Source organism: Paroedura picta, chromosome 12 (genome assembly GCF_049243985.1).
Source record: "Paroedura picta isolate Pp20150507F chromosome 12, Ppicta_v3.0, whole genome shotgun sequence".
In the NCBI taxonomy this organism is placed as follows: Eukaryota; Metazoa; Chordata; class Lepidosauria; order Squamata; family Gekkonidae; genus Paroedura; species Paroedura picta.
Window position 1 is genome coordinate 31,588,547 of NC_135380.1, and position 16,252 is coordinate 31,604,798.

The 16,252-nt window shown below is 50.6% G+C and overlaps 1 protein-coding gene across 2 annotated transcripts in view; it reads left to right on the top strand.

The window, feature by feature from the left end:
* The first annotated feature begins 4,340 nt into the window (after positions 1 to 4,340).
* The window catches only part of NSMF (NMDA receptor synaptonuclear signaling and neuronal migration factor), a 57,012-nt gene continuing 45,100 nt past the window's right edge, over positions 4,341 to 16,252 (top strand). Inside the window, exon 1 of one of the 2 annotated variants that reach the window (XM_077304995.1) lies at positions 4,341 to 4,626. In XM_077304995.1, the coding sequence (XP_077161110.1) occupies positions 4,556 to 4,626 (71 nt within the window). In that variant the 5' untranslated portion in view covers positions 4,341 to 4,555. The remainder of the gene's footprint in view (positions 4,627 to 16,252) is intronic. The other variant, XM_077304993.1, reaches the window with a different exon arrangement.

Consider the following 16,252-nt stretch of genomic DNA (forward strand, 5'->3'; position numbering starts at 1 on the left):
CCTTCGGCAGGATGTGCCTGGGGTGTGGTTGAGGGTCATCTTCCCTGCAGCAGAACATATTTTGAGTCCAGTAGCACCTTTAAGGCCACCCAAGTTTTATGCAAAGTATGAGCTTTCCTGTGCTTCCTCAGATACAGTGTCATAGTATGTCACTTCCGTTTCACGCACACGAAAGCTCAAAGTTTAAATCAAACTTGGTTGGCCTTAAAGATGCCGTTGAACTCAAAATGTGCTGTGTTGCTTCATACCAACATGACTACCCACTTGAATCTATCTTCCCTGCAGCAGAGAGATACATGACCCTCCACCAGTACCCACCACAAGTATGCCGTCTCCAAATAAAAGGTTCTGTCACTAAAGAGGCAACCACCCTGCCCCCTTTCCAGCTGAACTTGTTTAGAAAATCTTCACCGTCATTTTGATTAGTGTACACCCTCACGACAGTTAAAGCGTAGACCTAAATAATTCAGCTGGGAAAGACAGCAGAGCACGAATCAAGGGCATGTGTTCCAACAGTTCCATTTACCAGGAATTATTCTTAATTTTTTATCTATCTCTCTAGAAAGCCAGTGTGGTGTAATAGTTAAAGAGCAGCGGACTCTAATCTGGAGAACCAGGTTTGATTCCCCTCTCCTCTGCATGCAGCCATCTGAATGACCATGGGCTCCTCTGCACGCAGCCATCTGGATGACCATGGGCTAGTCACAGTTCTCTTAGAGCTGTTTTCACAGAGCAGTTCTCTCAGAGCTCGCAGCCCCTCCCCCCACACACAAACACCTTACAGGGTGTCTGTGGTGGGGAGAGGAAGGGAAAGGTATTTGTAAGCCACTTTGGGACTCCTTTGGGTGGTGAAAAGCAGGGTATAAAAAGACAACACTTCTCTCTTCTTCTTGTAAGTCAGTGTTCCTGTTTGGCGGTGATTTTTGGCTTTTGGGGACACCTTGTTTACGATGTTTAAACTCCTTGCAAGAGTTTCATTCTTCAGGGCTCAATTCCCTTTCAAAGGTCTCTGGAAGTTAAACCTCTGCATGAAGGATGAATAGATTTTGAGTCCAATGGCATCTTTAAGGCCAACAAAGTTTTATTCCAGGTATGGACACTTCTTCTGATACATTGAAAAGGAATTGACCAGTATATACCTATAAGTAGAGGTCGAGAAGCAAATTAGCATACAACATAATGGTTGAATAGATACAAGGACAAAACAAGAATAACAAGCTTAGTTTATATGGTTACCATTTGCTTGAGGTTAATTCTGGGGGCAAATACAGTGAAGGAAATATATGTATCCAAATCAGAGATTGATGGACAGATGTACCTTTCTTAATTGCGGAATGCTGAGAGTAATTAACTGAGACCCTGCCTGGATGCTACATCCATCTCCTCATCTCATCTTTATTTATTTATTATTATATTTATATACCGCCCTCCCCGAGGGCTCAGGGCGGTTTACAGAAAACAGGAGGAGATACAATTAACATATGGTAACAGGTAACAGTAATAACAATATAACGATAATAACTTAACAAGATCATAAACAATAACATTATAAATAGAAATTGCGAGAGACTCAGCTTAACTCTTACTGGGACCCAGTGGGTTAAACCGATTATTGTTGGTCGTGAGGGGGGGGGGAGCTTGGGGGCCAACTGGAAGCTGTGGTTTGGTTCGACCTCAACCAAATGCCTGGCGGAGGAGCTCTGTAGCACATATCTCTGTAAATGCAGGTGCATGAATGCTGAGGTGCCATGCTGTGTGCAGCCTGGCTTTTCGCATGCTGGAGATGAAGAGGGATATTTTGAGCTGGGAGAGCATTACTGTTGGACTGCTGTGTGCTTTTAACATACATTTAACCAAAACAAATTTTAAATCCATGGAAGAAAGACAGTTATAGAGTATATATTTAAATAAAACAGAGAAGGCAGAGTAGAGCTTTCGTGTTTGGGAAATGGATTTGCAATGACTTTTGCCACAAGAATTGGGGTGTTCCTATTTTCACTGAAGAAATGTTGGGGGGGGGGTGTTCCTTGTCAGGAAGCTTCTTCTAGTTCTCCCCCCCTCCAGCAAATTACCAATTACTTCAGCTCTGCTATGGTTCCTGAACACCAGTTACTAACATGGTGAATGTACCTGCCCAATATTCATTCCTGTGCTGTGCACCTGACATAGCAGTCCTTAGACTGCCCAAAAGACTTTCCCTTGCAAACCTGGGGTGGGGGCTTCTTCAGCCAGAACAGGTGCTGCTTTGCCAAATGGAGACTGGGTGAAACATTACTCTTTCATGTTCAACTCACAAGCTCTTCGACTTCCATGCCTAATTTCCAATCCAAGGTCTAGCTCCCCTGGAGAGTCCCTGCCAGTTTGAGCAGGTACTTACTGGAACACATGAATCAGCCTTCTACCCAGTCAATATTGTCTACTCTGACAGGAAGCAACTCTCTAGGAGTCTCAGGCAGAGGTTTTCTGCAGGATCCACTGCGTGATCCTTTTGAACTGGCAATAGTGTGCTTGAACACAGGACTTTCTGCATGCCAAGGACTTATTCTGTCATGCTGTCACTGCTCTGATTCATAATTGCATATTTGCTTCTAAGTAGGCTGATGGGTTGTGTCTATAAGTCTTGCAGGGCAGGGATGCTGGGACCAGACCCTCCTTGGAGGAGGCTGCTTTCCTGCAAACTCACAAGGAGCATCTATGAAGGATGGGTCTGGGTTTAGTGAAGGAAAGATTGTGGGATGGCTGCTGGCAGTGAAAGCCAGAAGTTCCCTATAGGGGACCTTGCATCAAAAACATGTGAGAATGAAATCAGAGTCCAGTAGCACTTTTAAGACCAACAAAAATAAAGCTTGCACTCGAAAGCTCACGCCTTGAATAAATCTTTGTTGGTCTTAAAGGTGCTACTGGACTCTGATTTTATTGTGCTTTTTCAGACCAACACGGCTACTCATTTGAATCTATCCAGATGGTAAACTCATTTGAATCTATCCAGATGGTAATGAGTTGGTGTGAGGATCTTTGTTTACTCATAAAAGCAAACTCTTGGTGAATAGTCAAAGATTTTTTTATTACATAAAGTACTGTCTGGGGCTGTGGACAAAAGTCTTAGCATATATCCCAAACCCTGTTTCCCCCCTCCTGTGGGAATCCAGCAAGGAAGGGGAAATGTCAAACAGTTTTAACATGCAGCTGAGAATCTGGCTTCAGGGGAGAAGGGAAAAGGAGCGGAGCAAATGGGTTGCTTAGAGGTGAGAAAGGCAGGGGGAGGGGGCAGAAATACAGGAAAGAATATCATTGTGATAAACTAAAGCAAAGGAGACATCCCTACACAGGGATGAAACTCTACATATCCCAGTTATGTAAACATCCTAAATAATGGCAGAAACCAAAGGATTCTGGCAGTGGCTGGTCAGTTCGTGCGGGGGAGCCATTGCACTTTGCACATGATCAGCAGTCCTCTGGTGAAAGGTGTTTGCAGGGCGGTGAAACTTTGCCTGGAACTGCTTTCCTCTTGTTGAGATGCTGTCACTTGTTCTAGGAGACCGAAATGCACTTTGCACGTGCTCAGGAGGCTGAGCAGCTTTTTATTTCAGCCAAGTTTGGTTCTGGGCCAATAGTTCTGGGGCAAAAGCCCGGCTCTCCTTGCCTAACCGTGGACTCCCTTTACCTCACCCAGGGCTCAGCTTAAGCGATGCACATCCTGCACGTGCTCCTCCAGCTTCCCCCCTGTGGCATCAGGAGGTTCTAAGGCAGGGGTAGTCAACCTGTGGTCCTCCAGATGTCCATGGACTACCATTCCCATGAGCCCCTGCCAGCCTTCACTGACAGGAGCTCATGGGAATGGTAGTCCATGGACATCTGGAAGGCCGCAGTTTGACTCCCCCTGTTCAAGGGTGACCGGGTGTCTAATCCCACCCATCGCCTCCGGTCCCCTGCCCGAATTCCCACCCTCCTCAAGGCGAAACCGGTTCACTGGGCGCACCATCTCTTGGCGCCTCCAGACTCCAGAGCCTGCTTTACCGCCCTGCAGTCGCTCCGGTGCCGCGCTTCTTCAGGCCCCCCCCCCGTCCCCATTTCGGTGCCCCAAGCCGGGCGACTCCCGTCGTGCACGAGAAGTCCGGCTGAAGCCTCGCTTCCCACTCGCCCTCCTCCCGCGCCCCGAACCCGCCTTCTGCACTCGCTCAGAGGCTCTGCGGCGCGCGGTTCTCTCGGAGCCCCGGGAGAGCGACGCCCCTCCTGATGTCAGCGCCGGGGGGGGGGGGCGGGGGGCGTCTCTCGGCCGCCCAAATATAGCCACGCGGCTTCCTGCGCCCCGCCCCTCGCGCTCCCTCCTGCGGCGCCGGGGCCGCAGTCAATGGGCAGCCGCGATGCGCGGCGAGGGGCGGCCGGGCGCGGCGGCTCCTCCTCCTCCTCCTGCTCCTCTTCCAGCGGCACTGGCGGGGCCCGCCGGGGAGGCGGCGGCGGCGGCGGACTGAGAGCGGCCCGAGTCAGCCGTGCGCGGGGCATGGGCGGCTTGGCGCGGCGGCGGCGCCGGGGGAGATGAGCCTCGACGACCACCATGGGCACGGCCGTCTCCAAGCGCCGCTCCCTGCGCAACGAGGCGGTGGCGTCGGTGGCGGCCAAAGTCAGGTGAGGGGCGCGCGCGGGCAGGGGGCGGGGGGCGCCCAGGTGCTGGCCCAGCGGGGGGCGGGGGCGCCGCAGAGCCGCGCGACCACGGAGGGCGCTGCCGGCGGGCGGGGGCGCGCGGGGAACGATCCGGGCAGCGTGCGTGCGCGCGTGTATGTGTGCGGGGGGGGGTTCCCTTCTCCCCCCCCCCCGGGGAGAGCTGGCCTGCGGAGGGAGGCCGGAGGGGGCGAGTGGGCACGGGGGAGCGGGGTCCAGAGCGTGCCCAAAAGCACTTCTGGGATGGGAGTGGGGCGACGAAGCGGAGAGTGACTGCCCGGGGGACCGGGAGGGGACGGGAGGGGCGCGGAGGTGTCGTCCTGCCCGGGAGGGGGGAGCCGGGGACGCCTGACCGCCAGAGCGTGGCGTGTGCCGTGCGCGGAAGCGGTGTGGCGGCGTCTCTCTGGATACCAGATGCTGGGAACAAAGGAGGGGGGGGGGGGTCCTTTTGCCTTCACGCCTGGCACGTGCGTGTTCCGGAGGCATCTGCCTGCTCGCTGCTGGAAACCGAAGGCAGGGCCGGCTGAATGTCTTGCCTGGGGTGGTGACAGTCCCTGCAAGGAGGCGCCGGCACAGACACCGCCGGGCTTGGAGAGACGGACCCTGGCCGTCTGGTGCCTTCCTCCTACGGGAGAGCTCTGGCCCTGCTTCCCCTCTCTCTGCTGGGGGCGGGGGGGGGGGTCAGAAGGGAAGCCAAACGGGTCTCCAATGTGGAGTCTTTTCGGGGGGGGGGGGATCTGCTCCCTGAGTATCGGGTCTCCTCCGCTCGCTTAACGTTGCCTGAGCCTGGGTCAGGGGACGGGTACTGATGCTGCTGCCCTCTCCGCTCTCCCCTTGCGCCAGGGAGTTGTGCATGCCGCTCTGTATTTTTAGTCCGGCTGTCTGTCGCTTTGCACCGTGTTGAAATAGCATCTGACGGGAGGTGTGAAGCGTCTGGCGCGCTGCCCAGCCGGGGACCTTTGTTGGCCCAGGCCCAAAGGACCCATGGCAGCGCCTGTGAACTTCCAGCTCTGGGAATGCAGCACAGGGCTGCGGGGGAACTGCCTGCGCAGTTGTGGCGCTTCCTGGGGGGAAGGCAGCCGTTCCCTTTGCGCCAGAGTCTTGGGACCTTCTCTGCCCACCCAGTGCCAGTCACCTGCAAGGGCGCTTGCATCCTCTTCGCCCACAAAAGGCGTCTTGGGTTTATGTGGGGTGGGGGTGGCAGGGTCTCTCCCTTGCTGCTGTGCTCTGCGCTTTGTTAGCACAATGTGCATTGCTGCCACTGTCCTTGAGCCGAGCCAAAGGTGTGGAGGAGGATGAGTAAATTTGCAGGCGAAACAAAACCGAAATGAATTGCAAGCTCTACAGGGGGATGGTTTAGGAATGTAGACATGGCCTTACAGGGAGGATTGACTAAACCAGAAATGGAACTCACCCTGGACAGATGTAGGCCGCTCTAGTTTGTGTTGCTATGGTTTAATGAAATATCTGAATGGATGAAAAGATTTGGCCGGAGGGTACCGGGAATGCTTTGGGAACTGTGAGGATGCTCTGAGTGTTCACTGAGGCATGTTCTGGAGTTCTATGCATCTGAGTTGCTCCTGGGCCCAATTCAGATTGGGATGGCAGACCATAGGCGGAGGGGGCTTTGGAGTGACCCTACTTGCCCCCTTGTTGGCCCCACCAGGGGAAGCCTGTGTGTGGCCATCAGTGCGTAGAACCAGATTTGATTCCCCATCCCTTTCTTTAAAAAAAAAAAAACAATAGGTTGGGTTCCCATAGGAATCCTGCATAAATTCCAGAGGGTTAGATGTGTTACTCCCTGACCTGGATGGTGGAGGTTAGCCTGGTCTCGTCAGGGCTCAGGGGCAAAGCAGAGCTGGATGGGAGACCACCAAGGAATTCCAATTCCATGGAGGCAGGCAGCGGCAAACCATCTCTGCTTGTCTCTTGCCTTGAAAAACCCACAGGAGGTTGCCACAAGTCAGCCGCTGCAACTTGGTGTAGCCCTAAACGGAGCCCTTTGGACTTAGAAGGGTGTCACACTGCTTAAGGCTGCCTTCTTAATCAGTTGCAGCCAAAAGAATAAAGAGTCTTCCGGCACCATAAAGGCTAATGAATTTATTATGGTACGAGCTTGCATGAGTCAGAGCTCCCCTCATTAAATGCATGATGTAGGAGCCCTGTGACAGTGGGGTGTTGGACAAGACAGCCCTTGAGATGTCGTGATGCTAGGATGCTTTTTTAGGCCACTGAATTTGAAGAACTTATGTTGTTCACAAAGAGGAGTAATCCCTCCCACTTCAAAAGCGGAATCTTTCATTCCAGGGGTAGTCAAACTGTGGCCCTCCAGATGTCTATGGACTACAACTCCCATGAGCCCCTGCCAGTATTTGCTGGCAGGGGCTCATGGGAATTGTAGTCCATGGACATCTGGAGGGCCACAGTTTGACTACCCTTGGTCCATGCGGTACAGGTCTCTTGATGGCACAGGTCATCAAGCATGGGGATTTGTTTGACAGCACAGAATTCTCCTGTTTAAAGGTTTTACAATCAAAGCCCACAAGATTCTAGCAGTCTTGAAAAATTGTGGAAAGCTCTCTTGGTAGAATGTTGGAGACCACAGAGCAAATGTGACAAAAGCAGCCCGTGACAAGCCAGAATCTACCTGACAAATAGATGTGATAGGGAGTGATATGGAGCCAACCCTTTCCATTCAGAAAGACCCAGGTTGAAACCCCAAGCAACTTTGCCTCTTGGGTCTTGCAAGAGACCTTTCTTTCTCTGCTTGAGACCCTGGAGAATCCTTGCCAGGTAGAGGGACGATACCGAGTTAGCAGGACTGCCTCTGCGTAGGGCACCTTGACATATCTGATGCTGACTTTTCATGGTGTAGAATTAGACTTCTCTTGGTGCAACGTTCAGACGTATTTATTTGAGTTCAGGGTGGTGTAAGCTGATGTTGACCATGACAGCACTGTGCAAATCTGGGGAAAGTGAATGCACACTTCTAAGCTTAGGGAAGCTGGGGAGCAAAGGCCTGGGAAAGTGTTGGGTTCCTGAAGCAGCACTCTTGCAGAACTCTCTTGCTGGTAAAAGGACCACAGCTCTAGAATTTTGCAGGTGGTGGTACCACGAGTGCACGTGGCATTTCAGCAGGACCAGCAAAATGCTCAATAGAATCCGGATTGCCTTCCTAGAAACCATCTCTATGATCTTTCATCGCAGCTACCCCTGCTTGCCCACACAAAGCAAATCATGAGTGGGAGGTGTGCTTTTGCATGTCTGTGTCTTTGCCCACATTTGGCCATCCTGTGAAGCAGTCTAATACTCTTTGGAATGAGTGGTCACGCGCGTGCATTTGTCATTTGATGGCCATGCAAATCCAAAGTTTCCAACAAAGTTTTCATGGAATCTCAGGCCGAGGGGTTGGATTGGGCATGTACAACATCAGACAGTGGCTTGGCGGTGTGAACAGACCAAAGACCACAGGAAAAAAAATGTTCATGACATATTGGTCACCATCTGTCTGCTGTCACGTAATTTAAAAAAAGAGGGAAGGCAGGTGTCACCCATTCAGCTGTTGAGCAGTCAAGTAACGTATATCTTTGTGTGAACAGGACACTAAAGGTTTAGAAAATATAAGACAGAGTCGAAAGCAAGATTAAAACTGCCTGCTTGCCCTCTATAAGCTGCATGCTGCCCAAAACTCATTGAAACCCCTGGGAGGATTTTAATACGTCCACAGCACAGAAGAATGCCTGCCTTGATATTATATTACATTTGACGACCAAATAGTTATAGTATGGTTTGATGTATAGTTTTAGTTATATGTAAACTGCCCTGAGGTTTTGGGGAGGGCGGTATATAAATATGAATAAATAATAAATAAATAGAACCTCCCTCCATGCACACCTGCTACTTTAAGGGAACAAGAAAACAACCTCTACTATGCCTTGCTGGGGCTTCAGACCCATGAAGGACTCTGTCCTAATGTAGCAACAGCCCAGAGCTGGAATGGGCGGTGGTGGTGGTGGTGGAGTTAACCCTTTCTTCCTCACTGCCGTAGCCTTGTCAGTTTCTTTTTAGAGCCAAATTACTGATGATCCTGTCATGGATCTCCAGTGTCCAGGGTAGTTTGGCCTTAAAGCTAGGAGAGCACAGCTTGGCCAAGGCAACGTCGTGTGCCCTTGGTAATGGTGGGTCTGTGTTTTTGAGTTGTTAGCAGACTAACCTGGTATGGCGTAAGTTTGTGTTTAGGGATTATGACGCAAACCAATAGAGCAGTGCTCTGTAAATGGTTCAGGGGTCCTGTCTGACCATGGCACTAGAATGAAGTGAAGATCGTTCGGAATATGTGGAAACCCACTAGTCTTTAGGGGGCCACCCACCGCAGCAGACCATTGCAAAAGGTGGAATCCCCAGGTCAGCTGCCTGAGTGATCTCTGTCACCAGCAACATCTGGCAAGAACACCCCCAGAAAAGGACAGAGACCCCCAATGACACCTGCACGGCTTTCTGCCAAGCAGGAAGCACTCTGTAGCCCACCTGGACAAGCAGCAGGTGCAGGCAAAAATGGGGTTGAGTGAACCCTTCCTGTCCCCATTTCTAAGGAGCCTCTGGTGCACAGTGGGTGCTGGCAAGGGAGGCGAGAAGGACTTTGGAGTCCGTAAAAAAAAATTAAAGCAAAATGGGGGGGGGGGGCCTTGTGTGGATAAAGTTTGAAATCTGTTGCAGTGGAGTTATGCTGAGCCAGGAAGCTATTAATGCTCAGTCTCAGCTCAGTAATTGGATCCAGGGCAGCTTCGCTTCTTTTCTCCCCTGCCTCCACCACCAGCTATGCAGCCAGGAGCAGCCCCATCTCTCCGTGGGAAAGCGGCATCAGTTGACTGCCGAGAAGTACCGCTGGTCCCTGCATAGCATAGCTGACAGGATCCCTTCCCAAGACGGTTAATTAAGTTCAACCCAGCTTTGTCTTGTTCTTGTAAACAGCCAAATGGAGGCACACCAATAAATCACTTTTTGCCAAGGCAGGGAACATCTCCGAATGCTGGCCCTTGGAAGGACGATGCTGCTGCTTTTCTGGTGGGATGTGGGATGCAAGGCGAGGGGGGAGGGAAGGACGGAGGGCTTCCCGGGTTAATTTTGCACAGACCAAGAATTTGACGAGTTTTGCAGGTTTAAAGAAACATGACTCTTGAGACGTTTCTGTAAGCCTCTCCTGATTCATTCAGGCCCGTAATCACAGCATAGTCAAGTAAGTGGCTGTGAGCATGTTGGCGTGGGAGCTGAGAGATGCGGGTTTGAATCCCCACTCTGCCATAAAGCTTGCTGGGTGGCCTTGGGACTGAGTCGGTCTGAGGATAAAATGGAGAGCTCCACATCACACCCTGAGCTCCTGGGAGGGAGGGCGAGGAACTGTGTGTATTAAACAGGATCATTCATTATTTGCATCCTTTTCGGGGAGGGGGAATTCATCAGACCTCTGCGATTATGTCTTTTTTTTTACGTGGGTCCTCTTCAGGACGAGGAGGGGAAGAGAAATAGGGAAAGGGACAAAAGGGTCAGATGTGAGTCTCCGCATATGGGTGGTAGGAATAGTCGCTGTTTCTAACTCTGGTGGTAGAAAGTGCTGTCAAATCACGGCTGGTTTACAACCACCTCACGGGGTTTTCAGGGCATGAGGAGGACACGGTGCCATTGCCTATGGGTAGCCGTCCGGGACTTCCTTGGTGGTCTTCCATCCAAGTACTAACCAAGATTTGATGAGATGGGGCTAGAGCCAGTTTGGTGTAGTGGTTAGGAGTGCAGACTTCTAATCTGGCGAGCTGGCTTTGATTCTGCACTCCCCCACATGCAGTCAGCTGGGCGACCTTGGGCTCGCCACAGCACTGGGAAAACTGCTCTGACTAAGCAGGAATACCAGGGCTCTCTTAGCCTCACCTACCCCACAGGGTGTCTGTTATGGAGAGAGAAAAGGAAAGGCAAATGTAAGCCGCTTTGAGACTCCTTTGGGTAGAGAAATGTGGCATATAAAAATGAACTCTTCTTCTTCTTCTTCTTCTTCTTCTTCTTCTTCTTCTTCTTCTTCTTCTTCTTCTTCTTCTTCTTCTTCTTCTTCTTCTTCTTCGCTGGGCCATTCCGGTTGGGGTGTTTTTAGCTTAATCTGTCTTTTGTATTCTGTGGGCTGTAATCTAACTCTGGATCACGAAAATGAAAACAGCACAGCAGCTACTGTGTAAACATGCACCAATAAACCATGACAATAATCAAGAGTCTTTTCAAACAGCATTGATTCAAATAGTACAAAATACAGTTGTTTCAGACCAATAACCAACAATGGCCAGAAAATTTATAAAAGTGTAAATAATTTTAAAAGCCGCTGGTCCAAGCTATCTTTTGGCCTCAGCCTTCTTCAAAAATTCGCTCAAAGAAATTAAGGAGCTCAGAGCTGCAAGGGGCTGCCAAGGCTCCTGACTGGCTCTAAGACTTAATAAGGTGACCAAATTCAGCTGCTGATGTATTTTGATGCTTCTCTGCATGTCCTGGATAAGGCATCTTCTGTCCCTGAGCAGCTCCAAAATGGGGCAAATTGCTCCCCCTCGGTCATTTCAGCTCAGGAAAATGGGGCAGGGGAGGCACAAGCCCCACCTCCCCCCATGTTGTGGTCCCAACCCAAACCCATCCCTCAAAGAGCTTTGCAGTGCTGTTCCCATCAGTGGCTGTGGGGTGAGTTGGGTTCAGGGACTTTGGATTTGGTTTTTGGGAGAATGTCCCTTGGGGCTGTTTCTGAGTGTATGCTTTACATGCGGGAGGTCCCTGGAGCGTGCATGCCAGTTGGAGAATAGAGGATCAATGGGGTGACCCTGTATAAGGAAGGATCCTGTCTCTCCCACTGTTGGTTCTTGGTCCATGCCCTCTTCGTATGGGAAATCTGAGACTTCCATAGAAACATTGGGCAATGCGTATCTCTCCTTCACCCCCACCAGCGTTTCATAGATTCATAGAGTTGTAAGGGATCACCAGAGTCATCTAGTCTAACCCCCTGCAGAATGCAGGAAACTCACACCTACCTGCACACCCACAGTGACCCCAATTCCATGCCCAGATGATGCCCTTCCCCCTAAGACCCCCGGAATCCCTGGTCTGTCTGGCCTGGAGGAAATTCGCTTTCTGATTCCAAAATGGCGATTAACATTTCCCTGGGCATGCAAGAAAGAGCCAAGCTCAGACACAATCCCCTCTGCCCCACCCCCTTACAATCTGCTTAAGTTCACAGAATCAGCCCCTCTGTCAGATGGCTATCTAGCCTCTGCTTAAAAACTACCAAAGAAGGAGAACCTACCACCTCCCGAGGAAGCCTGTTCCACCGAGGAACCGCTCTAACTGTCAGGAAAACTTACTTCACTTCTAGAAAACTACTGTGAAGGAGCCTTTGCAAAAATTTTGTTGATTTTCTTGAGAACCAATTTACCTCTGTTGCAGATCGGCTGCATGTCAAGGCACTATTATTGTTATTCATATGCCTTTGCCTGGAACTTGCTTGTTGTTTTACTTGTTGCTTTATGTATATCAAACCATGTGCCAATAAAGGCATCTGAATCTGAAATCTGTACTATTTTCCTGTGGGGTTCCACTCTGGCTTAGCAAAGGAACTGAACTTATAAAACGCTTTGTGGAAAGGAAAGGAGTGAGAAGTGCTAGAAGAATTCTGGGAAGGTCCCCCTAGGTATAAGGTGGGCTACCAAAATAAAAGTAATGTGGTAGCTTAAGGAAGCAGATGGTGACCTTCAAGCCAGTGGAAGTGGTAGGGCTGGAGGACCTGAAGGTCACAAGCAGGGATCTTAGAACAGAGCTAGACTGGGCAAGAAGAAACCCGCCCCCCCAGACAAATTGGTAGCAACGCTATTTTGCTTTCCACTTTGTAGCTCAGGGATGGTCCTGCTTGCTTGAACAGTTTGCTTTTCCGGCTCCTTTCTTGCTAGGTATTTGCTAGGTGCTTCGGGGTTTTGAGCCCAGGCAAACTTGATCTGGTCAGATCTTGGTAGCTAAGCAGGGTTGGTCCTGGCTAGCACTTAGAAGGGTGAGTTCCAAGGGCCGCCAGAGTCATGATTCAGGCGCAGGTAATGGCAAACTACCTCCAAACATCTCTTGCTTGGCTGCCAGACAATCTTAGGATCTCCTGGATACATCGCACAGATGTCATATGATAAACAAACAAACTATGTGCTCCAGGGAGTGTTGTGGTCTGGATTGGGCAGAGCACCATGCAGTGTGGCAGGAGTGTGAGTGTTCTGAAGAAGTTGCAATGAGCTTTAAAGCCTTTCGACCCCTCCTAGCTTGGGCAGGAGAAAAAAAAAATTAACATCTCTGTGTGTGTCCAAAGGTAGCGTTTTGACAATCCCGCCTGTGTGATCCTCTCTTCTGTGCATCTGAGGCTGAGATTCTGTGCTTACATTGTCCACTGCTCCACCTTGCCCCAGGCCGCGAGAGCTTCAGTCTACAAATGCTCCATGTTGCTGTTTTCCTTGATTAGGAAAGCAACCTTCCATCGAAGGGCAGCCTCAGAGCTCTTTGCTGTGCCGTTCCGCTGCTGTGTTTTTCGGCATGGGAGCCCCGTGCATTCGAGGCACCGCAACCTTCGCAAGGGCAAAATGCATACTTGAAACAACCCTTGCCCTGTTTCCTTGTACCTGGAAGTGCCAACTTTATGCTCGTCTTTTTCTCCCCTTGGAGCAATCCTCACCCCGCTGTAAAATTGCATCAGTACACCTTGCGTGCAAAACCCCAGTGCCCTCTGGGCTCCTTTGTGTACCCACTGCTGTTGCCTCTTCCTGCATTTCCTTTGGGTGCTGCCCCACACAGCGTGTCACGTTCCCTCAGGTGCCGGCTTGTAAGCAGCAGAAGTGCCTTTGGAACCTTGGGTCCGGCTGGCAGGCAGAGCATCTCCCACTCGCCAAATTAATCACTCCGCCATAATAAAGGGAGACGATTCCTGCCCTCTTACCCTCCCCATCATCTCCTGTGTTGAAATTTGGACCAGTGTGCTTTTTCGTCATCCCTGGGTTGCTTTCTCCACAAACCTGTCTTTCCCCGCATTTTCCTCTTGGGATGAGAAGTGGCTCTTGGGGAGGGTTTTTAAAGAACTCCCTCTGCACACAGGCAGCTGCACCTTTTAAAGGCACTGGCAACTTTGCTGAAGCATCCACGAAGATCCAGGAAGGATGGCACGTGGATCATCCGCGTGGGACTGAAAAATAGCCAGGGGGATGAGTTTCTGTTCCGGTGAAAATCGGTGAATAGATGGCCAGCTTTTTCTTTTTTCTTTTGGTCTCTAAGCAGAGGACGTGGAAGATCACGGCTGGGATGAGGAGCTCAGCAAAAATGTTTGCCTGGGCAAAATATAAGGCACGATGATTAGCGTTGATGGAGCACTTTGGAGCTCATCGTGTACTTGCCAGGATCCTTACGACCCATCCGGCCATTACTCGCGTATTGTAGACACTGCAGTAAAGCTAGCGCATAATGTGGCTTTGACTTCCATGCTGAGAAAATTAGAAATAATGGCACACTAATTAGGACATCAGGCCAGGCCAGTGGGCAGCTTAACTTCTGGCTATTTTGGATTTACCTGGAAGGAAGGCGAGCCCGAATGGAAAGCAGACAGGTGTTTTATTCTCTGCATAACTGTAACCTGTATGCAAATTTATGATTGCTCCCTCTCTTTCTCCGTGGCACATACGGGGAAAAAAACACAGGTCAGTGCTGAGCAAACCCCCTTCCTGTCTCTTCCCACTGTTTGTAAAATTGCTAAACACAGTTGCTGAGGCTCACATTATTCAGGCCATTTCACATGTATTAGCTCTGCAATTCTCTGTAAACAGCCCCTTTAACTTGGATGGATATTACCCCTTATTGTTGTGTAGTGGCTGATACTGAGAAAGGGGGATAATTAGTGTTCCCATCCCTTCTCTCGCATTACATAAAAGGCTTGTAAGGAAGGCTGTGGAAACCCTGAAATAAGATTGCAGGCAAGGAGTTTGTTCCTGCAAGCACCACCTTCCTCTGCCACTTTTGGCTGACCTGGGTCCTCCCCACCTGGTGCGTTTATGGCAGAGGCTTGACTTTCTGTTTCTCTGTTTTGTATGCCAATGAAGGCCTTGTGACTTGAACCGAAGACATCCTGATTTATAATTCATTCTCTTTGGCCCAAGCTACAAAATTACATTTAACACGTGGTCCCACCAGGGACTGGCAGCAGGACACCAGCTGCAAACTGGTGTCCTGCTGGGAGGAGGGGCTCCGGTCTTCCCCCTGCTTGTTCTGTGTTCCTGATCCAAGGCAGTTCCGAGGTGGGAGGGCTGCACAGATTCATCATTGTGTTGCTGTGGATTTTCTTTACAGTGACCAAGTCATCCTTTGTCTGCCTGTTTTTCTCTTCCTGCTGGTTCCTCCCTCTTCCAGATAGAATATCTCTCTGTACATGGGCAAGGGCCTTTAGGTCATACTGATCTGGGTCCTTATGCATGTAGCCTACCATGGTGGCCCTGGTTTTGGTTCTGCAGGCTTTCTTTGAGCATCAGGTCAGGAAAGATGGTTTGGTCCTTACCAATTTTAGAAGAAGAAGAAGAAGAGAGTTGGTTCTTATATGCCGCTTTTCTCTACTCAAAGGAGGCTCAAAGCGGCTTACATTTGCCTTCCCTTTCCTCTCCCCACAACAGACACCCTGTGAGGTGGGTGAGGCTGAGAGAGCCCTGATATCACTGCTCGGTCAGAACAGTTTTATCAGTGCCGTGGCGAGCCCAAGGTCACCCAGCTGGCTACATGTGGGGGAGTGCAGAATCGAACCCGGCATGCCAGGTTAGAAGTCGGCACTCCTAACCACTGTACCAAACTGGCTTTTACCAAAACACAAAGTGGAGAAGGACTGAGCAGTCCCTACAGTTGGTTTCCTGCAATGAGCATGGGATGTTTTGGGAGAGAAGTACCTGCTCTTGTAGTTTTGCACTGGAATGCAAACAGGGTCTGCCTGGACTGTGTCCTTAGGGCATGGTTGGCCAACTGGTGATGCAGTAGCCATCCTCTGACTGTGGCCAGCCTGTTTCCTCCTTATCCTCCCTCTTTTCCAGACAAGAGAGCGGGAAGACACATTGCTTCTGAACTCCAAGATCATTTGGAAAGGAGGGCAAGGGAGAATGCTCAGTTTTTATCTGCTTATCACCAGGGGTAGTCAACCTGTGGTCCCCCAGATGTTCGTGGACTACTATTCCCATGAGCCCCTGCCAGCAAATGCTGGCAGGGGCTCATGGGAATTGTAGTCCATGAACATCTGGAGGACCACAGGTTGACTACCCCTGGCTACTTTCTTCTCTGGTTCTTCTCCCCTCGCAAGAAATAAGGAATTGCAGAAACCACAGAATAAGAGTCCAAGAGAGGACAGATCCGAGGATTTGGTTCCTGTGTCCATATTGTGATCCCCCATCCCCATTGCCTTGGTTGATCGCATAGCTTTCCACTGCCATACAGGGGCTGGGGAATGAAGCCATGACAAGGGATTCAGTGCTGCCAGAGGCATTATTACTGAGCGGGGGCGTGGGGGGGGGGGAGGAGGCTG